At 33.6% G+C, this 25,212-nt stretch overlaps 1 protein-coding gene across 1 annotated transcript; it reads right to left on the reverse strand.

The window, feature by feature from the left end:
* Nucleotides 1–1,264: 1,264 nt before the first annotated feature.
* LOC100816964 (plant intracellular Ras-group-related LRR protein 8) lies at nucleotides 1,265–13,760 on the reverse strand. The gene is made up of 6 exons (XM_041006493.1): nucleotides 13,422–13,760; nucleotides 12,716–12,868; nucleotides 11,142–11,252; nucleotides 10,846–10,946; nucleotides 1,727–1,846; nucleotides 1,265–1,569 (listed from the first exon to the last, which is right to left on the reverse strand). The coding sequence occupies exons 1-5, from the start codon at nucleotides 13,455–13,457 to the stop codon at nucleotides 1,819–1,821; spliced, it is 429 nt and encodes a 142-aa protein (XP_040862427.1). The 5' UTR covers nucleotides 13,458–13,760; the 3' UTR covers nucleotides 1,265–1,569; nucleotides 1,727–1,818.
* Nucleotides 13,761–25,212: the final 11,452 nt, after the last annotated feature.

The following is a 25,212-nucleotide window of genomic DNA, read 5'->3' on the forward strand; positions in this document are numbered from 1 at the left end:
TTGAGTGCTCCTTTAAGCCTGTGCCGATCCCACATGGTTGGAGTATTCTCGCAAAACAGCGTGACCCTGACTAGTGAGAGTGACCTGACTTCCCAGTGTGTGATCTGTCTTGTCATGTACTCCTAGGCGCTCGATGAGGTTTTTCACTGACATGGTACCACATTGCATATATGATTGAGTCTTAGTATATCTCTTGCATAACGCTTGTATAATGATTATTGTGACTTGTTACATGATGGTGAGTAATGAATTGTTTCAGTATGAGATGTTGTGTTGTACTTAAGATGTGTTATTTTGAATACATGATTAATGTGAAGGTGTGACATGTAAGTGATGTTACATAATCAGTGGTAACATGAAGCGAATTGTGCTAAGATAAGCTTGTTATACTTATATTATATACATGTGCTTTTGTTCATCTCTACCTATTTAGGAATGTGATAACTCACTTCTTGTGTGCTCTTTGTGTTTGGATCCTGTGATAATCTTGAACCTTGTGTTCGTGGGAGCAGATGGTTAGGTGAATGATTTTAAAGAACCTCGTACTAGAGGACGCTGAAACACAACGCTCTAATAGGATGTGATATTGAGACATGGGTTTCTATATTGTTTGTATAATGGTATGAACATATTACTTTATGTTATTCCGCTGTTTAACTTGTTTCCTTTTGTAAAAATTAAATGACCTTGTTTTGGGCTAGAGATGTTTTTCGTACCCTTATTTGATAAGTTTTTAATTTAATGTTTAACTTGTTTATTTTATGATATTATATAAATATGCATGTCGGGACAGAGTGTCACAAAGTGTTTCTCAAAGAGCATTCACTAGATTACCCACTAGAAGGGATAAATAAAAAATCACCCATGTTCATAGCATAAAAAACTAGGTCGCTAAATTTCTAATATGGTATTCTTTTAAACTGAGTGAAAAAATTATAAAGGTGGATGGACGATAGCGAGTTTTAATTTTGGACCGAAACTTTTCTTGACTAAAAATCTTGACAACACGTCAATTAGATGAAACAATAACACTTGTTATAGCTATGTTTATTGCACCAGACATGGCACCACAAGCCTTTATTTTCATAAGAACTTTGATACGTCAACCTCCACTCTAGACATCAAATCCATGGATTGTAAACCCATATATTCCTGCAACATCCTTATCATACATACCAGACACAGGGCATGTAATAGCTGAAAGAATGAGACACTAATCCTCCTAATTAGCCCTCAATTTAAAAAATAATAATCACACACAACTTTTTAGAGGTACTCAAACATTTTTTTTACTATTTATTAGTCACTTATAGGAAATCTCAATAAAACAACACCCTATTACAAATTTCTTATTTGCATATTGCCACCATAGGGGTAAGATAAGCAACTGCCATCATATTTGAACATGAACATCATGAAGACTATCTGAATTGCATTGCTTATAACAAATCACTGCCATTAGTTTTTATCAACACCTTCATCAAAATCTCTAGAAACTCCAACCCGAAAATCAATTTGTTTTTGATGCTTTGAGCGTTGGCATTCGTCAAAATTGTCCCACCCTTCAAACTGCAAGGAAACCATGCATTTTTTTGCTGTCATTTAACTGTTTATTTCTTTGGAATTACGTGCTCAATTGAACTGACATAACTATGATAAACCTTCTATTGAAATGAAATAATTATTTGTGGTTGAAAGGATAATGCAAAAATATAAAAGTACATACTCGGCGAAGGAGATCAATTGTTATTTTTGTATTGTGGAGATCCAATGTGGAGAGTTGAAGACAAGTCTTGAATAGCTTAGATGGAAGAGATTTCATCCTAGTGTTACCAAGATACAATGCCTGCATAGTTGACACAAAGGTGGAGTAAAAAGTAGGAAAAGTTAGTACAAGTACCAGATCAATTTTTATTGAGACATGAGTAACCAAGTAGGGAAGATTGTGTAATAGTGATACCGCAAGCAACAAGAAAAGGACAAGAAAAGGAAATGGAAACAAGAGTTGTATTGATTAAAAATGTCAATTGCAGAAGTACAATGACAAAATTGTAGAAAGGAATAACAGAGAAAGTTACTGGAACCCCAAAGAAGAAGGAAATGATATCACATAATAACTGCCACCCCCCTCACGTTTGGCTTCTTAAACAACTTTTGGGACCATACAAAATCAGCCAGCTTGGAGTTAGTTATTTTGGCCCACATGCTACGCTTCTCTCCTTCCTCATTTGCCACGTGTCTTCTTGCTTTGGTCCCACCTTTTCCTTCTTCATTTCCCTCTAAGGCTGCACTTGTTACATTACCTTCCCCTTTAAAAGAAACCTTGTCCTCAATGTTGAAGTCATGAAAAGCAAGTTTAATGACTGAAGTATCTTCCTATGTAGCTTGATCATCTTCAAGACCTTCCCACTTAATTAGTTATTGCTGCACTTATTAGTGGTTCCTGAGAATGACCCTTGATTGTAAGACCATTTCTGGTTGCAAAACAGGTTGCATTTCGGAGTTTGTGATAGGTAATGGCACATAAGGTTGAGCATGATCTCCTTTACATAATTTCAACTGAGAGCAATGAAAAATCGGATGGATTCTAGCAGATGGAGGTAAGAGAAGTTTGTAGGCTACGCCACCAATTTTCTCAATCATAGGAAATGGCCCAAAGTACCTCAGTGTGAGTTTCTGATTTTTTTCTCAAGGACATTGAATGCTGCCTATAGGGTTGAAGTTTCACCAATACCATGTCACCAATTGCCAACTGAAAAGGCTTTCTTCTTGCACCAGCATATTTCTTCACGTGTTGTTGTGCTTTCTGTAAATTCACCTTCAATCTACTGTTTGCAGCATCTCTTTGCATTAGCTGTTCTTGAACACTAGGAGGGTCTTGATTGTTGAATGTGTACTTGATTAAAGGAGGTGGCTCGTGACCATAAACTGCTTTGAAATGAGTTATGCCAGTGCTGTGATGAAAGGAAGAATTATACCAAAATTTTGCCCACGACAACAATTTATACCACTCCTTAGGATTCTCAAAGGTAAAACACCTTAAATACATCTCAATGCATTTGTTCAAGGCCTCGGACTGCCCATCTGTTTGCGGATGGTATGCAGTGCTTAATTTCAAAGTAGTGTCACTCAACTTAAACAAGTGTTGCCAAAAATGACTAGTAAACACCTTATCTTGATTAGAGACAATTGTCCTTGGAAATCCATAGTTTTCATGAACAACTCAACAACTTGTTTGCTATTAAAGTTAGACTTCAAACTAGCCAAATGAGCATACTTGGAAAGTCTATCAATGACTACCATAATGACCGTATGTCCATTGGAAGAAGGAAGGCTAGTGATGAAATCCATAGCTACATCTTCCCAGATTTGGTCTGGAATTGGTAGTGGTTCAAGCAAGCCTGATGGTAATGCCGTATCATGTTTAGCCTGTTGACAAATGAGACAACTCTGAACAAACTCCTTGATGTCTTGCTACATACCATGCCAATAAAACTGAGAAGCAATTCTCTGGAATGTTCTGGTAAATCCAGAGTGTCCTCCCAACAATGTACCGTGAAACTCATACAAAATTTTCTTTACTACTTCATGGCCTCGTGGTAACACCAGACAACCTTTCCAATACAACAACTTATCAAAAATCGAATAACTCGGATTTGGAGGCTTGTTCTGCAAACAAAGCTACATAATTAGACTCAATTGTTTGTCCTATGCAAGGGCTTCCCTCAATTCTGGAATCAGCTATAACTTATGTTGAGATATAGCCATCATAAAATATCTAGAAAGAGAATCAACAACTACATTCTCTTTTCCTGACTTATACTGAATGGTGAAATCATAACCAATCAACTTATGCAACCAGTTTTGCTACTCAAGTGTGTGAACAACTTGATTAGTGAGTGACTTAAAGCTCTTTTGATTTGTCTTGATGACAAATTTGTGACCAAGCAAATAATGCCTGAATTTTGCTATTGCTTCAGTAATAGCAAAGAATTCCCTTGCATAAGCTGATTGTTTTTGCTTTCTAAAATTCAACTTTTTTGAAAAGTAAGCAATGAGGTGTTGCATTTGACTCAGTACAACACCTACACCTATTCTAGATCCATCTGTTTCCAAGGTAAAAGGCTTCAAAAAGTCTGGTAAGGCTAAAACTGGGGCTTGTGTGATAACATTTTTTAGCTTGTTGAAAGCTTCATCTGCATCTACTCCCCATAGGAATTTATCTTTCTTAAGCAAATTAGTCAAAGGTGTTGTAATTACTGCATAAGATTTGATAAATTTTTTGTAATATCCAGTGAGCCCGAGAAAGCCTCTTAATTGTTTAATGTTAACAGGTGTTGGCCAATCCAAAACTGTATGTACTTTGTCTTTATCCATTGACACACCTTGGCCTGAAACAATATGTCCCAGGTAATCCACTTTTGGCAACCCGAATGAACATTTGGATAGTTTGACATATAACTGGTGCTTCTACAACAATTGAAGGACTAGTTCCAAATGTAAAAGATGCTCTTTCCAGGTAGAACTGTATACTAATATATCATCAAAGAAAACCAGGACAAATTTTCTAAGGAAGTCTTTGAAAACATCATTCATGAGGCTTTGGAAAGTAGCAAGGGCGTTGGTAAGCCCAAATGGCATGACTAACCATTCATAGTGCCCTTGATGAGTTCTAAAAGCAATTTTGTGTCTATCCTCAACAGCCACGAGAATTTGGTGATAACCTGATCTCAAGTCAAGTTTGGAAAAATAATTAGAGCCATATAACTCATCAATGAGTTCATCAACAGTTGGAATTGGGAAGTTGTCCTTAATTGTTATTGCATTCAAGGCTCTATAATTGGTACAAAACCGCCACGTTCCATCCTTTTTCTTTACCAAAATGATGGGTGAAGAAAATGGACTAGTGCTGGGTGTGATGATGCCTGCAATAAGCATTTCCTGTAACATAGTTTCAATCTACTGTTTTTGACTGTGGGGATATCTATAAGGTCTCACCTTCACTGGTTTGGCATCCTTTACCAATGGAATGGCATGGTTCTACGTTCTTGAAGGAGGTAATTCAGCAGGCACAACAAAGATACTTCTATAATTATGCAACAACATCACCAAATATGGTTACATATCTTTAGGTAATTCGAGTCATTTATCCTGAGGCACATATTTGTTGCTTATTCTGCAAGGTAAAAACTTTAGCTATAACATGTGTATGATTCATTCTCCTCAGTTGGTTAAATTGAGCAGGGCTCAGTAATTTAGGGTGATCACCACGTAATGTGACAAACTGATTGTCCTTGTAGAACTTCAAGGTAAACTGGCTATAATCAGAAACATGAGGACCCAATGTAGCAAGCTATGTGGCTCCAAGTACCAAATCAACACCAACAATTGGTAGGAGGTACACAGGTAATTTGAGAGAATGACCTTGAATCATGACTTCTAGTTACTTCACCAAACCTTCAGCAACTAATGAGTTTCCATTTCCCACAAGGACTTGGAAATTGGAAGCAGGTTCAATTGGAAGCTTTAGACAATTAGCGATCCTAGGTTGCAAAAAGTTGTCTGAACTACCACTATCAAGTAATATCTGAACCACCATGCCATTAATTGTACTACTAAACTTCATAGTTCCTAGGTCCGAGGAACCTTTAAGGGCATTATAAGATAGGTGATGGTCTAAATTCAAATTTCCCATGGCTTCCTCAATTCTAGGAGGTGGATCCGGTTGCACTTCAACATTTTCATCCTCATCCATTTGCAACAGTAAGTATTGACGATTAAGACACCTATGAGAAGAAGTGAACTTCGCATCACATGTATAACATAGCCCTTTCTCCCTTCGAATCTACATTTCAGCTGGTGACATCTAACATTTCCTGGTTTTGGAAATTTGGAATTGTAATTTATGTTGGAGCTTAGAAGTAAGGGTGGTAGGCTTGTGGATTTGATGGACTGAGAAAAAGGTAGGCTTGTGTTTATGTTTGTGTTTGGGGTTGTGTTTTGGTTACGGTTTTGGTAGGGACTTTGAAATGGCTTGTGCTTGGGTAAGTATTTTTCCTCAAATAGCTTGGCCAGAGATACACAACGTAGTAGTGTAGTTGGTGATTGGGCTATTACATCATGTTGAATATCAGGTTTAAGTCCTCCCACAAAGCAATCAATCAAAGCTTCACTAGTAGCACCTTGTACGCGGTTTGCAAGAACAGTGAACTGAGTGTAATAATCATGAACATATCCTATTTGTGACAATTTGAATAACTGAGATCTAGTACATTCATATGGAGATGGACCAAATTCCAGTTCTAAGGCACGAGTAAAATCAATCCATGACTGAAATGGAGTACATTGATTAGTCATTTGGAACAAGGAAACTATCCCTTTTTCCATGTGAATTGCAGCAATGGTAAGACATTGAGTATCCGGAGTGTTGTAGTAGTAAAAAAATTGCTCAGCCTTGAAAATCCACTGAAGAACTTCAGATCCGTCGAAACGAGGAAATGTTGTTTCCCGCTATGTTCATGTGCAGATTTGCACCAGAGTTGTTGTTCGATTTCAACAATGTGTCCATCGCAGCCTCTAGAGTTTCAAATCGAGCTTTGTTCTCTTGCCTATCAGCTTCTAACATCTCGAGCAACTTGGACATGTTCACAGAAAGCTCCTTAAGACGTGTATTATCTGCCATGTTCGAAGAATGAAAGCACCAAATGTAACAGTGATACCACAAGCAACAAGAAAAGGAAATGGAAACAAGAGTTGTATTGATTAAAAATGCCGATTGCAAAAGTACAATGACAAAATTGTAGAAAGGAATAACAGAGAAAGTAACTGGCACCCCAAAGAAGAAGGAAATGATATCACATAATAACTGCCTCCCTCTCTTTCACATTTGGCTTCTTAAACTACTTTTGGGACCACACAAAATCAGTCAGCCTAAAGTTAGTTATTCTAGCCCTCATGCTACACCTCTCTCCTTCCTCATTTGCCACATGTCTTCTTGCTTTGGTCTCACCTTTTCCTTCTTCATTTCCTTTTAAGGCTGCACTTGTTACAAATTGATGTATTTTACATAGTTAATTACAGACAACCCTATGGTTGCTATACCAAAATTACATGCATCCAGTGTTGTTAAGTAGTGTCCATGGCGGAATGGCGTGACTAAATTTTTGCCAACCACCATAGGCAATTTATGAATGGAAGCCTGCCATAAGGCACAATCTTGTGTTTATATGATGGAATTTCGGCCTTCTGCCATCCACCATTAATAACACTGCATGCATCTCCCTTCTAATGGGAAAATCGTGGGTGCTAACTCTGTACTTGAATGTTCACCTCACTAAACCTGTGTGTGTGTACAAAATTCCCAGGTACTCGAAAAATTAACTCAAATTTAGGCTTGCTTTCTATCTTCTCTATCATTTACATTCAAATTTATTACATGCCTATGAAGGAGAGAAACACTTCTAAAATAATTAAAAAGGCTACCTTCAAATTGCTCAAACCACTATAAATCAAATAGATGAACCAAATAAACAAGTCAAGTGCAGGACAATGATTTAACATGGTCTTACCGATTTCACAAAACTTGTGACGCTTTCTATCCCTCACATATATATACTAATAATAAAAGAAGTAAGAAACCAAAATTAATTAAAAGTTTTTAAAACACATTTAAATACAAGTTTTTCAAAAGGGTAAAAGGCTCACATTCACTTTTCTAACATCATAATAAAACTTGTCCAAATAAATAATAAATCATCTCGATTCAAAACAAGGTCGTCTAAGACTTTATGCAATTAATATAGGAACCTATACCCTAATGTCACATCCTATTAGAGCATTGTGTTCCTGTGTCCTCTAGCATGAGGTTCTTCATAGTTATCCACCTAATCATCTACTACCACGAACACAGTTCGAGATCATCACAGGATCCAAACACAAATAACACACGGGGAGTGAGTTATCACATTCCTAACTAATAGAGAGAAACCAGACAACATATAGGTATAAATATCATATAAACAAAATACAACTTACTTAAGCATAGCTCACGTTATTTCACTACTTTGTCACACAACATCACATCACAACACCACACATGTCTCATTCGTTTTCACGACATTAACGTACTCAATGATCAAAACACAATATCGCTAAATCAATCCATATCGATCAATACACAGACATTATGCAACAGATACACTAAGACTCAATCCTATATGCAATGTGGTATCATGTCAGTGAAAAATCTCGTCGGGCGCCTAGGAGTACATGACAAGACAAACTACACACTAGCAAGTCAGGTCACTTTCACTAGGTAAAATCATGGGGAGACCAGTTAGGGTCACACTATTTTGTGAGAATGCTCCAACCATATGAGATCAACATAGGCTTAAAGGAGCACTCAAACCGTGTGTATTTACCCTCAAGGCCTACACTTCAAAGAGTCCGTCAGGGCCTCTCCTTCCTGATTCAGGTCCAACCCAGAAAACATTTTAGCACACAGACTCTACCCTATGAACTATACAAAACACACGACTCCTCAATTGATCTCAAAATAGTTTTATCTCGTCGCACTTGTGTTTAAACTCGTCGGGTCCCCACAGTGGTTCCCATCACAATACTCATCGCACATTAACTCGTCGCCCTTAAAGGGTCTTAACATTAACTCGTCGCCTTTAAAGGATCTTATAGTCGTGCGATTGTACAATTGATAGTTCATAACTCAATGCACACAACATCTCAATGCACATATATATTACAAGTCAATACATACTCAATTTATCACATACGCTCGATCTCAATCACAATGGTATAATCCCAATTTTACACGTTATCACACCTCAAATCATATACACTTTACCTATGAACTATGCAATACACACGACTCTTCAATTGTTTTCAAAATAATTTTATCTCGTCGCGCTTGTGATTAAACTCGTCGGGTCCGCACAATGGATCCCATCACAATACTCGTCGCGCAAAAACTAGTCGCCCTTAAAGGGTCTTACAATTGTATGATTGTACAGTTCATAGCTCACAACTCAATACACACATCTCAATATACATGTATTTCACCATTCATCACATGTTCAATTTATCACATACTCACAATTTGAATCACCATTTCATAATCTTAATATAACAATTTATACAAAAGGTTTATCACAACATGGAGAGTAAAACCCTTCAAATTATTTCACACAATTATATCAAAATCAATTAATCAAAATCATAGGTATAAAAAACGAAAACACCAAGAGCACTCTGCATCAGGACATCAATATTGTATTTATAATCATAAAGGAAAAATTGCAATTTAATAAACATCCCAAAATAAGCCTAATTTAATCCTCTAAGGATCCCTACACATGTTCATTCTAACCCCAATTGCGATAAACACATCCCTTACCTCTAAGCGGGCTCACGTGTGTATTGTGACAGCAATAGCGACATCTCTAGCGATTTCTTGAGATTCCTTTAGTTTTTCCTCTGACTGCTCTGATAGGGTTCCCAAACGAGAAGGAGAAGAGACTGAAACCTCCATTCCACTGTCTACGTGCGATGAGTATTGCTCCCTCCACAGATGTTATTTTGCAAATCTCAACGGTGAAGATGTGCAAAAGTGAAACGCGAACCACATATCAAAATTTCACGACAATCCAACGATTAACGAGTCTGGGATAGTGGTTTTATTGAGACAGTTTTAGGTTTCTGCAGGAAAAGAAAAAACTATGATACAAAGGATATTTCTCTCAGCTCAGAGAGTTTTTCTTAATTCCCAACGGTGAGAATGTTCAGAAATGAGTTCCGAACCTGATGCTCAAATTTCACGACGATCCATCGGTGAATGAGTCCGAGATCGTTATTTTTCTGGGACAGGTTTGATAATATGCGGGAAAAAGAGAGTTTTGGAAGGAGGAGAAGGGAAAACGAAATTATTGAGAGGAAGAGGTGGCGTAGAGAGTATCGTCAGTCTAAAAACTGACCTAAGATACCTCTATTTATAGATAGGATACTTATAGCCTATTATTTACTCTATTTATTTATTTTTATTATTTTTATAAAAGAAACTCTATTTTATTTCTAATCAAATGAATAAATCAAATATATATTTTTCTTCAAAATCATTATTTTAATACAGTTATTTCTCTTTATTTATTTAATTATAAAAACCTCACAATTTTCTAAAACTTTATTTTTTTTACTAAAAAGCCTTTTTAATTTATTTTAAAAAATGAGATGTTACAAAACTTGTAATTGCACGAGTTACAAGAAAATATCCATACTTAATCAAGTACGAGGTTTAAATAATACCTATTATTGTTGGCTCGCAAAACTTCTAATTGTGTCAGATGCCTTATTTCATTAGGAAGGCCACTCAATTTATTATTGGAAACATGCAGCTCCCTTAACGAGGTAAGAGATCCAAGAGTAGACGACAAAGTAGTTAAACTACAGAGAAGTCATGTTAAATAAGCAAATTACATGAAGAAACAAGAAACTAAACTCTGGATCAACTTGAAACATAAAGATCTAGCAGTCAATGTTAGAAAAAAAAATTGAAGTCATTCTTCCAAATATGCTAAGAATTTAACAAAATAAACAGAAACAACATAAAACCAGAATAGCTGAAGTAAGGGTTAGTAACTTGGTATTAGTTTAAGACACATTGCAAGTAACCTCTAGGCAGGGGACCAGACGACCAACTATTGTAAAGTATGAAGGTTTGAATGGACAAACAAAAATCCATAGTTTGTGGAATACTTGCACATATTTGTTTTTTGTTTTATGCAAGTAAAGCCAAGCAGGAACACATTGAAATTGTAAATGATAACATCCACTCACTTGTTATGGTTCAATGATAATACAGTTAGGTACTTCAGAGTTGTTAGTCCTTCCCACCTAATCGATTTATCCACTATCTCATTTGCATTGATGAATAGTTTCTGCAGTGTTTTGAAAATAGCAAGTAGTGTTATGTATTGCTCCCAACAAAACCATCTGAATGTAGCAGAAACTAAATCTATAGAGAGATACCCAAGTGGTCGGAGGTTTGGGTAATTTGCATAAGGTTCTAAATTCAAACCTCATTACTGTCATTGTATAAAAAAAATACTATAGAGAGAGAAAGTTCAGCTTACATCTAGACCGGTAAGACGTGCAATTTCATCAGGGACATCTGTAATTGAATTGTTGTTGCAATCTAGAACTCTTGCAGAAGATCCACAAACCCACACTTCATCAGGTATGACCTATTTAAATTGAAATTTCTAGGGGAAATGAGAAGAAAATTCATACAACAATTGACAAGTAATTAATCACAAAAAAGAAATTTGATTTTATTTTCCTGGGTTTTCCGTTTCCTTATTGGCTGTTTAAATACTTCCTCTCATTTCTAGATTCACTAAGGTACAGAGCAATTTATCAGGACTAACCATAGTAGGCTATGGTTAACTCCAATGGACTAGTCAACATTATTATTGGCCTTTCAGTAACAATTTCAATAATGAGCTAAATTCTATTTACAGCCTAGCTTGAGCTGTTAGAATTCCTTGATTCATAGCTCGCATGTTCTTGTCGGCTCACTGCCTCACTCTGTTGCTTAGAATTATGCTAGGCTTTGCTGTTTACACGACGGAAATGAACAGTGATACTGGAATCAATCGTTCCACTAGAACAAGGGTACTAGACAGTTAATAACAACATATTATGAATGACATGCAAAGTTGCAAATGTAGCTTCTAGCAATTCTATGATGCTTTCTAGCTCTATGCCTAATTTAAAATGACTAACTAGAGTAGTACTTGGAACTCCAATTATTTGCTTAATAAAGCATATTGAGCTCAGTAAATATCTGAAGTAAGATTTAGTGACACATCAAATATGAACATGACATCTGTGATTTATTCTGCCAAATTGCCTTCAGGGAGGAAAGGTATGGTAATCTTTTTCCCCGTATGATTTGTGGTATAATCCATTAAGTCATGTGTGGCTGAACGATAAGATATTTTGTAGTTAAACTAATGTACAAAATAGATTTAACACATGGCCAAAACTGGATGAAGTTCTTCTGGTCTGGGCAACGAACAATTAGATGGATAAAAAGACAAAAAATCTTAATTTTAACCAAAATAATCAGTAATCCATCTTGTACAGCACAAATATCTCCTAATACATAATCAAATAAAACTACTATGAATTAGCTAATGGCAGTTAGCTAAGTCGGTAGGATCAAACAGCATTGATGCATAGGTCTTGGTATCACTTTTTTGTGTGTAAGCATCATTGTAAACTCTAACTAAGGCTTGTGACATGTCTTAACCTTGGAATGACAACTTCCTTTCCACCAAAAACTTTCTTACACTGGAAAAAGATATCTACTATGAGTTATAATACTTTGATGGATTGTTTTGTAGATGAAGTTATAGCCTGGTTTCAATGATGCTATATTTTGAAATAAGTGAACCCTACATGTCCCTTACACGTGAACTGCAAAATACATTCCAGACGCATATATGGCATGGGAAAAAAGATAAAAGAAGATAATTTCATACCATCTTGTTTTCAATTGCATAATAGGATCTCGATACAAAAAATCTTCAAAAGCATGCCATTAAGTAAAATTTAGTGTTCCTCATCTCTCAATTTCCACTTGACATCAAACATAAGCATCTATCTAGTTCAATATTTGATAAAACTATGAACTGTTTATTACCTCCAAGTTGCATTCAGACAATGCCACAACTCCTGTTGCTTTCCACCGTTCCATCCTGTTCTTAACAGGAATTTTCTTCATGTCGTTGTTAGAGCCTGAGTCATCTTTTCTCGATTTGGGAACAACCTGAGCTTTCTTCCAGACAGGACCATCCTATACAAAGAAAATTGATATCTTCAAGCTGCATTTTCCTGATTGCCATTGAAACAAAAGCAAACTCTACAGTCGCATCTATGAACATAATTTTTATTTTCAACAAGAAGCTCGATAAACCCCATCAAACTGTTCAGATTGTGTAACAATTCTAACTAGCCCCATTCATATCCCCATATGAAAGGATCCATGTAGTCTGTTCACAACCAGCTTGGCATGGCACTTGTGATTACATTTTCCCTTTGTTTACCCCATAACTATAAATAATGATGAAATCATACAGCATACCTAAAGATCCACCATGCCATAATAAAGTTGAATTTGTTTTTGCTTTAAATTTTGAATTTAATTTTTATCCACTGTCAGTGTAACTGTGTAAGTGTAAAGATTTTTACATCAACCATTTGTCAATTTGTATGTTTTTAAAGTCATGGGGTCTTCCAAAACCTTTCCTGTTAGATAATTCATTAATTTCAACAAGAATAAACAAAAGGGCTTTCTTTCTTATGAGTGTTGAATGATACTGAAAAAGAGAAAGAGAAAAAGGTGAAACCTTTGAAGATGAGTTTTTGACCACGAGGGAGGACATTGGTGGAAGGTAGAAGAAGGGACTTGAAGCCGTTGATGGTTAAGTGAGGTGAAATTGAGATGGGAATAGAGACGCCACCGAACTTCACGTTTATGGTTATTATGGTGGCATTCGAATTGGGTTCGCTTGCTCCACTATTTGCTTCCATTTCAACGTTGTTTTCTGTGATATTGATGCGAACCCTGTTGTTATGAGTGTGTTCTGTGTTGTACTAGGAAAGGAAAAGCATTACAATTTCACACGATCTTATATGTTGTGTTCGACTTCGAAGCAATGTTAAGAATCCGACCAGTCATCTATCTAACGGGCAGAAGCATTGAGTTTATGAATTACGGGTCGAATTAGAGTCTCATGCATCGAATTAATTTAATCCCACACATACATACATATATACATACATATATATATATATATAATAAAATATTTAATATTTTAAATAACAATTAATATTCATGTCAATATAAAAGTTGATAACATTAACTTACAATGATTCTAGTTAGGATTGTAACAAGAATATATTCTGAAGTAGCTGTGGCATGGTGCATAGAAATAGAATGCTAAATTTTAATAATTTAATAGTCAAATTATAAAAATAATTACTGAATAAATCAGGTTTATAAAATTTTGATGATATTTAGTATTTCATTGAATATATTTTAATTTAATATATGAATATAAGTAAATGTTAACTATAAAATTATCTAACTGCGAAAGTTCAATTTGTTTTGATATTTGTAGGAATGATTGTTAAGATAATATCAAAATATTTAACGATTAAATGATAAAAAAATTGATATATACAAAGAATTGTTATACAGATTACAGAGTAATAATTTAAACTCGCTTGTATAGGTGTGTTTTTTAAAAAAGAATTTAATGAGATAATGGAAAACAATTTTTTAGTTCTCATTTAATCACAAATACATGTGTTAAACATTAAATTTCTATAAGCAAGTTTTTTTAACAACTTCTATATTTTTTTTGAAATATTACTTGAAATAGTTAGTTTTTATATTTTTTTTTATCTTTAATATATTTATCAGATTTTCTTATTTTTTAAAATAAATCAAGGCATTATTGTTTATCTATTTTCACTCATTTATCCTTTGAATCTCATCACTTTCCTTTTTTTCCCTCTAATGTGCTCACTCTCCTTTTTTCTTCAGATAATACTATTTTTAATTTTTTTAATAAATTAATTTTATGCAAATAAAAATTACAAGAGTTTAAAATTAATTTTAAAACTAAAAAATAACACCTCAAAATATAATTTTATCCATAAAATAAAATTGATATATATATATATATATAATATAAATATGCATATTTTTTCATATTATTTTATATTTTTAACTACTTTAACAATTAATTTTATTGAATATCTTTAATATAATAAATTAGGCTTTTTTAGATATCGGCTACCGACTCATTTGTCTGTTAATTTTGATATATTAATTGATATTTAAGGTTATCCAACTATATTTTTCTTAATTGTGTCGGGTATAAAACAACTAGGGATAGAAGGCTTATTATCCCTATATGTAATTGAGTCCATTTTAAAATAAACATATTATGACATTGAAGTTTGAATCTATGAGTATTTTTTTTTTGTCATCTTGATATTGGTGTGAAATATTTATTAATTTTATTGATGTTTAATATTAAAAAACTTGATCATCTTTAATAGATTTTTTTTTACTAATCATATTTTTTTTTCATGCTTTAATTCGAAATCTTATTTAAGTGTATGTTCATTCTTGTTTTTATTTTTTATTTTTAATTTTAATTTAGTAAACTATCACTTTGTTTTTAATTTGTTTATCTTTTCCAAAGATTTCAATAAATATATATAGTTTGTATAATGATATATTATTGTTGGAATTTTGTTATCCATTTTTTTTAATGATCCACAACAATTTTCTTTAGATAAAAATATGGTTAATTATAAAAAAAAGATAAAATTATGTTAATTACATCTGACAGCTATCTTATCTTATTTTATCTTATTCCAATATAAAGTAATAAGGAGTTAAATGGTAATTTTGTATCGATGAATTTTATATTATTGAAAATATAAATTATAAAAATATTATAACTAATATTTTATCTATGGAATACATGAAATAAATATTTATTTTATATAATTAAAAAATTTATAATAAATAATATTTTTTAAAATAAAGACAAAATAATGCTAACATTGCGGATTTTTTTAGAAAACATTGCGGGGGTGAAACAGTAGTATATAATAATAATAATAATAATAATAACTCAAAATTATCATATCACTAGTATTTAAATATTACAACACACCAATCCTTCATTGGAGTGATGCTCATGATCAGGTCTCTTTGTTAAACAAGGTCTCATAGTTTTATATGAAAAAATTGTGATTAAAAGGAAAGAACTCCATTAAAGAGTGATCAGGTTTCCATAAAAATTAATTATAAAAAAATTGACAAATATTTCATACAAATATCATAAGAATAAAAAAATATTACGAAGACTGTACACTCCTATAATAAGACTGACATGGAGGGTGAACATGTGTTTTCGAGTGTCACGTGAGATGTCAGATAGATTTTGTGGGCTATGGACAGTACATGACTATGTTTTGTGATTTTTTCACATAATGCATGATTTTCTCCTAAGAAGTACAGAGTACTGCATTCTGGTCTTTGAGTTTGCAAGTTTTCTAATTTTGTAAAATTTTACAAAATGTATATATTTATCATTTACTTTAGCCCCTTCTCGCTATTGGCATTAACTAATGACTCAAGTAGAGGTTTGTTCTAGTGAATTTTAATTTTAATTTTATCATCATTCCAGTTGAAGAAGCTTCAAGATAGATAGGGAACAAGCAAGAGTCCTTATATTCAAGCAATGAGAATCATATCCATATACCATTTACAACTTCCAAGTAATCTGAAAAAAAATAAAAATAATCACTGGCTTCCACTGGCTTATTGCTCGAACACTACCCATTCTCTCATTGTGTATGTTTATGCTATTAAGATCAATATACCATGAATATAAATTATATATTTGTTTCCTTTGTTTTTTTATTATTAGAATTTACCTTCTTGAGATTTCATGTGTCATTGACTCATTCTGCACTTGTTATCTGCAGTGATGTTTGATTCTAAGTCCCTTAGCAAGGTTGAAGCTACATATGTTTGATTCTACATCCCTTAAAAAGGTTCAGGCAATGTCTAACGGGTCTTAGTCCCCTGCTAAGCTCGTAATCATGAGCCTTGTGATCGACATTGTCTTTGAGGCGATTGGCTTAGCCTCCACGATTCGTGACTGACTGAAACATGGTCAAAATCTTCTAATAGGATGAGCCTTGAGAGACCCAAATAGGTGACTTTTATGTCTAGATAATTTAGTTATTATCCTTTTGATATTTAGTTTTATTTTATTTTAAAAAAATACTAGATTGTGTCAGTTGTATAGTTGATATTCTTTGTAAATTTGTAAATTCCTATTAAACTTTATAAGAAATTATCAATGAAAAATCAAAGCGGTTATTTTACCTTCTTTATAGCTTTTCTCTAATCTTTATGGTGTTTTATTAGGAATAGAAGTAGAGTAGCTTTTAGCACTCTAACATCTTCTTTCAGGTTAATCGCCTACTCTTTGGTGTGTTCATCATAGCCTTCCTCCTGACATGCCCTACAAGAATCCTTAGCTACTTCAAGCCGCCACAATGTTGTCGTGCAGTACTCTATCTTGTATGTGGATATGTCATTATGATGCAAATATCACTTTTCTTAAAATGATGGATTTTGCTTTGAAGGCTTGATATATGAATGTAAAAGATTTTACACTTTGAACCAGGTAGAAACAAGTTTTGGTGTTGACTTGTAGGGTGGTTATGATCAAGTCAACAATCTTAGGGTACATGTGCTCCATGATTGGATGATAACGCATCTCTCTCTTTGGTTAATAAATTTTCTAGGTTTAAATATGTTCAATATAATTTGATTTACTTTCAAGTTTTTATGATTTGATTTTAAAGTGATGCGGTGATGTCAATGTTGTGGTCATAGTATAGTAGTATTGTTTTTTTGGCAAATAAAGTGTGCTACTTTAAAAACATTTATTTTAAAAAAATTTGGCCAAGGATATAACGGATATTGGTGCGTTACTTTATATCAGTAAGCTGTAGAAGTGGATGACTGATACAGGAACATGGGGCTAGAATGGAACACAACCTAGTCCTCGTTGTGCTCATGTTATTCTTCAATTAAATGCCCTAAACCAACTGTGAAAATGCTACCCCATGCACAACATGATCTTGTGGCCATCTCTTTTACGTGTATTTTTTTTTTTTTACATATTACTTTCTTTTGAAAAGGATATGATAAAAAATTTTATACGATTAATAATATTTCTAGGTTTAAATATTTTGTTATATAATTTGATTAACATTTAGAACAATTTCACCGTAAATTGTTGTTGAAGTTGGGTACGTAAAATTATTTTTTTGTTAAAATTGATTTTGAATAGTTCTTTTAAAAGCTAGTTGGTGTACTTGCCAAAATTCGGAGTTGGGACATGTCAGAATGGACATGGTCAAGGTGGGCTCATAGACTTTGCATGTCGAACTATAGGTGACCTTTGTTAAGAGGACAAGAAGAGAAACCTACAAAGTAAAAGACTTCGACGCTCAAGTAAGTATGAGTTAGGAGAGTAAGTGAGAATACACGAGTCTGTGAGCAGGTGTGTGCATTTGATAACGTGTCGTGAGAGTACGAAGGAACCTGATACTTATAGTGTGGAGAGGAAGTTGCGAGTTCCTATTGATAAGAGTTGTTATGGTGACGTAACAACATCATAACAACCTTTGTAGATAATTGAATACCTGTCAAGAGATAAAAAGATGATAATATGTTTGAATAATTAAATGGTTAGAGATATCATGTTCGTTGAGGAGCTCGACTGCTAAGGGCTGGACGTCCATGCTTTTGTGTCAGGGCTGACATGGAGGATTGACGTGTGTCTTGGAGTGCCACGTATCATGACATGTGTATTTTGTGAATCCTGGACAGTACATAAGCCCCCCGAGCTTTGAGTCGGCTTGCGAGTGAAAAAGGTTGCCCAATGTCGAGGGAGATTGTCTGATGTCGGGGGATAGTGGCCTTGACAAGTAGAAGGGTGATGAGTCGATTGAGCCCCAGAACATGGACAAATGTTGTGCGGTGTTGAGAATGGTAACCTTGATTGGTGTGAGAATTGTAGGTCTGTTAAGCTTGTCAAGTCCCCCAGCCTGGACAAGTGTTGTTCGGGCTGCTTCTGTCAAGTTGTCCAAGGTGGACATGCTTTTGGTTTTGCATGTGAGGTCTAACATGTCAGGTGAGGGAAGCCTGTATATTTGGCAACTCTGTCCTTTTCTAACAGTTGGAGAATGCATTGAAGACAAACTTTATGTTTTGTCTGTTAATGCAGTTGCGTGTAGTGCACACGTAGTACTCTTGCACACGTGTCACTCGTGGAGTGGGCACGTACTAAATACGTGTTGCGTGGGATATGAAGTTGTTTTGTGGTCTCCTCTTGCCAGTGACCACCGTCACTTCAAATTTCTATCTTCTTTCTCTCGAAGTATAAGTTTTCCCTCACCTACACAGCAAGTGTCGTTGCAGACGCCAGGTGAAGCTAGCAAATCCTGATGAATCCTGCAAGATAACTGTCTAAGCTTGCGGGAGTGATAACTTTCTTTTTTTGAGGGTGGCGTCGGGCAATCCGCCTTTCTTTTTTTATGTACCGATGTCTATTTGAGGTCTTGGGTCTCATCTTCCCCTTGACCGCCTTCTAGTATGCTCTTCTTGAGCACTTGAACGTGGCCACTTCCCAACTCCACCCAAACAGTTGTGCTATGGTGACGACCTTTAAGATTTTGTGCCCTTTCTTCAACATTTGACCTAGTGTGCTTGTTTTCTTGAAAAACAAATGTTAACGAAACTTTGTTAACATCGGTTTTTATGGAAACCGATGTTAACAAAACATGTTAACATCATTTAAAGCTTACTCTCACTCTTTCTATCCGTGACGCTTCAGTCTCGCTTTCACTCTTACTCTCTCTATTTTTGACCTCGTTGTCGTTCCTCACTCACTTTTGCTTTCACTCTAACCGTCATTTTCCTCAGTTGTTTAACTCTGCGACCTCAAATCATTGACTCTATGGCTGTGACAAGGGCACGAAGGTTGTTGTTCTCTACTCTGTTCTCTTTCTCGCATATTTGGTTTCTTTTCGGTTTCTAAAAAAAGATGATGGAACTCAATAAACCATGATGAGAGTGAATTGGTTTTCAAACAAAATGTACTTTTAAAAAAATAGAGTTTAAAAAAAAACTTTGTATGGATCGTATCAAAAGTAAATATACGAATCGAACGTAATTAATACTTAATTAATCCTTCCTTAAACATGATCCTTCACTAACATCCTTTCTTTTACAATTATAAAACTTGAACCTTTATGAAAAACTTGATTAATACTTGAATGAGAGAAAAAGATCAAAAGAAGAGAAGAAAGATACAATCTTTTTATATTGGTTCACTCTCTATTACTAGATAAGCTAATCCAGTTATCTAATCCACAATCAGAATTAGATTTTCACTATACATCAAGAATCCTTACAAGCAATCACAACCAATCTATAATTCTCACCCTAGAAAAAGAGACTAAGGCACCTAACACTAGGGTCCTTTGTTAATATAAGCCTAAGAGAATCCTACTCTTAGCCCAAACTAGAAAACCCTATTCTAGCATGCTTTAAGCGGTTCATGCATAACCAAAAACACCGTGTAAAAATCTTACACAAGAAAAATTGAGTAAGAGAGATACAACTTGACCAATCTTTCCACAAAAACCTTGCGGGATTGAGTATGTGATCTTGTTCAACTCAAAAGACACAATTCACTTCCAAGAAAATATCTTTATAACCAAACGATTAAGATGTTATTTTTGAGACGTATTGAGAATCCTCTGTTGATCTCTTGATGTATAGATGTGAACACAAGCTGATTATTTATAGAAAAAATAGTTATAACTGCCTGTAATCGATAAAATCTGTAAGGTAATCGATTAATTTAATGAAGTAATTGATTAGATTATCTAAGTAATCAATTAAAGTGTTCATCCCAACATCTGAAAATAACTTAAGAATAATGTAATTGATTAAATGTCCTAAGTAATTGATTAAAGTGTTCTTGTTCACCTCTGAACATCTAAACAAGAGAGAAGTAATCAATTAGAGTAGAGACTCCTGAAGTAATTGATTAAAGTGTTCTTGTTCACCTGTGAACATCTAAATGAGAGAGAAGTAATCAATTAGAGTAGAGACTCCTGAATAAATCAATCATTGTCTCAAACAACAATGTAATCGATTATGAGATAGCTGTAATCGATTAAACCGATATGAGACTTAACTCTACAAGCTTCATACAACTTGTTGTAATTGATTACAATGAGGCTATAATCGATTAAAATAGAAAGTTTTTGCCTTTGAAGAAAATTCTCTAACTAAGAAACTTTTCTTCACACAAACCATGATAATGCATGATGTAATACAAATATCAAATGTACTAAGATGTAACAACCAAGATAACAACCAATACAAATGCCACTCAATGGAGTTGGGGATGTAAAAACCAAAACTTCTTCAAGCTTTAGCCCTTAGGTTGTTCAGAAGCTAGCTAGTTAGTTAAGTTGAACATCCTTTAGATTGCTAGCTGGTTGAAATCAAGCTTAACGAGGTGGATATAGATAAATAATAGGAGGAAAAAAGTTTTAAAATATAAAATTCTATTAAAACTTTTAAATTATAAAAAGATATTTAAAAGTTTAATAAAATTACAAAGAATAGCAACTATTTAATGTATTAGTTGCACATACTTGTTTAAACAAATGTGTGATTTGTCTTGGCAAAAAAATGCGTGAGTTGCACCTTATATAAGTATTTCATTCCATATATGGCTATATGCTAGAGGTTTTGACCAACCCTTCTAACATATTTCATATATATTCAGCCGCCCAATGTTAAATTGGAAAGTTATAGATAATAGGAGGAAGTGGAAGTGGTTCTTATAATTTAAATGTGGGTTGGGCTTGGGGACTTGTTGAACTTGGTAGCGTTTTGATATTTATTGTGTGTAGATGTGTGTGCATATATTTTATGGATTTGATGGAGGGTTGTAGAGGAGTGTGGTATTGACTAATATTTGGGTGTTGTTGATTTAGGGGTGTTCTGAGGTGTGTGAGAGGTGACTTACAAACTCCTAATTTATGAATTGAATTGGATTGACTAAACGTATCTCTTTTATGTTATGAGGGTGGCTATGAGAACATGTGGAATTTGTTATTGGTACATTCATCACACATGTGGGCTTTACAATCTCTAGAAACATTAATTAATTAATTGTTATTTTTTTTTTCAGTTTTAAAATTGACCCAATTAAGTAGTACTATTGATTAACATTAAGTGAATATGCAATATGGACCCTTTGAGACATTGATAGGCATCCTAAGTCATGTTATGTCTCATAAACCCTAGATAAGACTTAGTTATAGGAACAATAATTGATTCATATATCTTGGTTGACGAATCAAACAAGTTGAATTTGAGTTGAAATTTGAACTCATTATATAAATGAGTTGGACTTGAATTATTTATTTTATCAACTCATTTAGTTCATGAACTAGCTCTCTCTCACTCTCTCTCTAGAATATGTAATTCATTTATATTAAATTTTATATTTACATAAAATAAATATATAAATAAAAATATGTGACATAATCAAAATTTTGAATCGAATTGAGTTAATGAGTTAAATTGAGTTGTTCACAAGTTTAAATTAAATCAAATTCTAGGGGCGTTGAACTCAAATCAAATTATGAGTTGAATGACTTCTTATCAAATGAATTGAGTTGAGTTCAATTTGTCTCGACTCTAGTCTAATTGGAAATTTTTTTTATTTTCTTCTAGATTTTTTTTGAAAAAAAGGATTATACGTTGACAATGTAAGAATATCTTAAAGTAATTTAATAGTGATAAACTATTTTACACTGTTAATACATATAAATTAGAGTGATTTTTTTAATCTCCTTCTTATTCTAAATCTTAGATGTCTAAGCATTCAAACAACAATAATATTTAATCTTCAATAATATGTAATTCATTGTCTTCTCTTTGATAAGATAGACCAGTAATGCTTTTCCTATGTAAGTAATTCGACATCTACTGGCTAGCTATAAATGTATCATTTGGTTGAACACAATTGAATAATTGATTCAAATTAACTCTATTGACAGACTCATTATAATTGTTCACAAGTTGTCAAACAATTTATTTTCTATACATCATATATATTGTATTCGTGTTTTCTTAATGAGCGTTATGAAATCACCAATTAAATAATAAAAAATAAAAAATACTTCCTTATACTTGCTGCAATAAAATGAAATCTTTAATTTGTCGGTATAAAAAAAACACTAGACGTTGCCTTTGATATCTCTCACTTAGCATACACAGATGGTGGAGACATCCAATCTCCAATGTTCAATGTAATTTGTAGGCCTTTTTCAATTCCTGTTTGCATTGCGATCACGACATTCATTGTTGGACATTACAGTGACCATCATCACATGTACAAATGTTTTTTCATAAACTTTTGATGGTTTTTTTTGTTATGAATGCTTTTATAACTTGTTGAATGTGATTAATGACTATTTCTTTATATACAAGTTATGTTCATCATGAATGAACCTTAAATTCTCATTTGAGATTCAATACAATGATTATTATGGACAATTTTCATTAATCATTGTTTTGAATCTTGAATTGTCCGTTTGGATAGTTTGGAAAAGTCATTTATTTATAATAGATTCATATATAAAGGTTAACTTTTTTTTTCCTCTTAAATTTGATGAGATTTTGGTTAATGCATTTCACTTTGTTCTCTGGATGCATACTTGACTATGGTGGAATTCATCTCACCGCTTTCATACGATGTATTTGGAGATCAATGCAAAATGTTATCAAAATTTCGTCAAATCTAAGAAAATAAAGTTAACCTTTACGTATGAGTCTACTATAAATAAATGTCTTTCTGGATGGGATAGGGTCACACCTTTAATGAAAAAAGTGAGGTTTTTATGCATGAGATCACTAGCTTTGTGAGTATCACAAAGTTATTAATTAGATGGATCGAAGCTAGATGAATGCAAGTTGTATCAGTTGTGAATATATGTGTATAAAGGTTTTGATGATGCCAAGATGTAAGCAACATAAGATTACTTCAAGTCAAAATTCAAGATCAAGAAAACAAGATCAAGAGAAAGATAAGACTTAGTTTATTTTTGTTAAAAGAATCTCTTATTTGGTTGAAAAGGTTTGACCTCAAAACATGATTTTCAAAATGATTACAATTTTTTTTATCATTTCTAAAATAAGTTTTTTTTTTTCCATTGGTAATCGATTACCAGACATTGTAATCAATTACTAGAGACAAATTACTATAAAGGCTTTTCAAAAAGAAGTTTGAAATTTGAAATTTAAATGTTGTAATTGATTACCACTTTCTTGTAATCGATTACCAGTAACGAAAATTTAAAAATTCAAATTGAAAAGTTATGATCCGTCAATAAGTAACTGTGTAATCGATTACCAGTGAGATAATTTTTGAAAAATATTCTAAAAAGTCACATCTCTTCAAAAGTTTTTGAAATGTCACCAAGGGCCTATAAATATGTGACTTGTCTACGAAAATCTTTAGAGTTTTTTAGAACCTTATTGTCTTATTCTCTCACAAACAAATCATTGGTCAAACACTTGCAAATCAATTGAGTATTCTTCTAAGATCTTCAACTTGTATCATCTTCTCTAAAAGAGAGAAAAACTTCTATACTTTTTGAAAAGAAATTGTTGTGATCAAGAGACTGTTTGTCTCTTGTATTGTGAGAATCCTGAACACAAGGAAGAGGAATCCCTAGGTGGTTCAGAAGTTGTAAAAGAGTTTTACAAAGATAGTGAAAAGCTCAAGTGGGTTGCTTGAGGATTGAACATAGGCACGGGTAGTGACCGAACTAGTATAAATCAATTTTTCATTTCTCTCATTTCTTATCTCAGTTATTTTATTGCAGTTTACTTTGTCTTGCGCATTTAAAAGAATATTATTAAATTGATTGATTCTTCTTCTTCTTTTGCATTCTGAATCTATCATATATCATTTAAAAGGGGACTAAAATTTGTTAATCGGAAAATTTTATAACTTAATTCACCCCTCCTCTTAAGTTATTGAGGCCACTTGTCCAACATCAGCCTTGCACATGAGGAAGGTGTTGGATAGTTCTTGCAATTTGCTTCTAAAAGAAGTTGACCGGATGAGGATGAAAAATATTTCTATCCTTGTATAAACTGTTTGAATGGGAGACGACAAGTACTCCACGACATACGTGAACATCTTTTGTGTGATGGGATTAAGAAGAATTATACGACATGAATATGACATGGTGAAATGATAAAAATGGAGAGAGAGTCCTAATCTGAATCGGTTGATGTAGAGATAGGAAATCCCCTATAGGAAATGATTCGTGATCTTGGACAAGAGTCTTTTAAGCAAACACATGCCCTTATGTAAGATACATTGGATAGTGATTCCAACAAGCCTTTATATCCGGGGTGCAAGAAGTTATTGACACTGTTGTTAATGGTGTTAAGTTTGGTTAATCTCAAGGCCAATATGGGTGGAGTGA

This window comes from Glycine max, chromosome 11 (assembly GCF_000004515.6).
Source record: "Glycine max cultivar Williams 82 chromosome 11, Glycine_max_v4.0, whole genome shotgun sequence".
NCBI classification, from domain to species: Eukaryota; Viridiplantae; Streptophyta; class Magnoliopsida; order Fabales; family Fabaceae; genus Glycine; species Glycine max.

Excerpts from the sequence above, each read along its gene's own strand:
- LOC100816964 (XM_041006493.1), bottom strand. The coding sequence starts at position 13,457 with ATGTCCTCCCTCGTGGTCAAAAACTCATCTTCAAAG. Across the intron at positions 12,869-13,421 it reads TCAAAAACTCATCTTCAAAG|GATGGTCCTGTCTGGAAGAA; the intron begins GTTTCACCTTTT and ends TTCTTTGTATAG. Across the intron at positions 11,253-12,715 it reads TGTCTGAATGCAACTTGGAG|GTCATACCTGATGAAGTGTG; the intron begins GTAATAAACAGT and ends CAATTTAAATAG.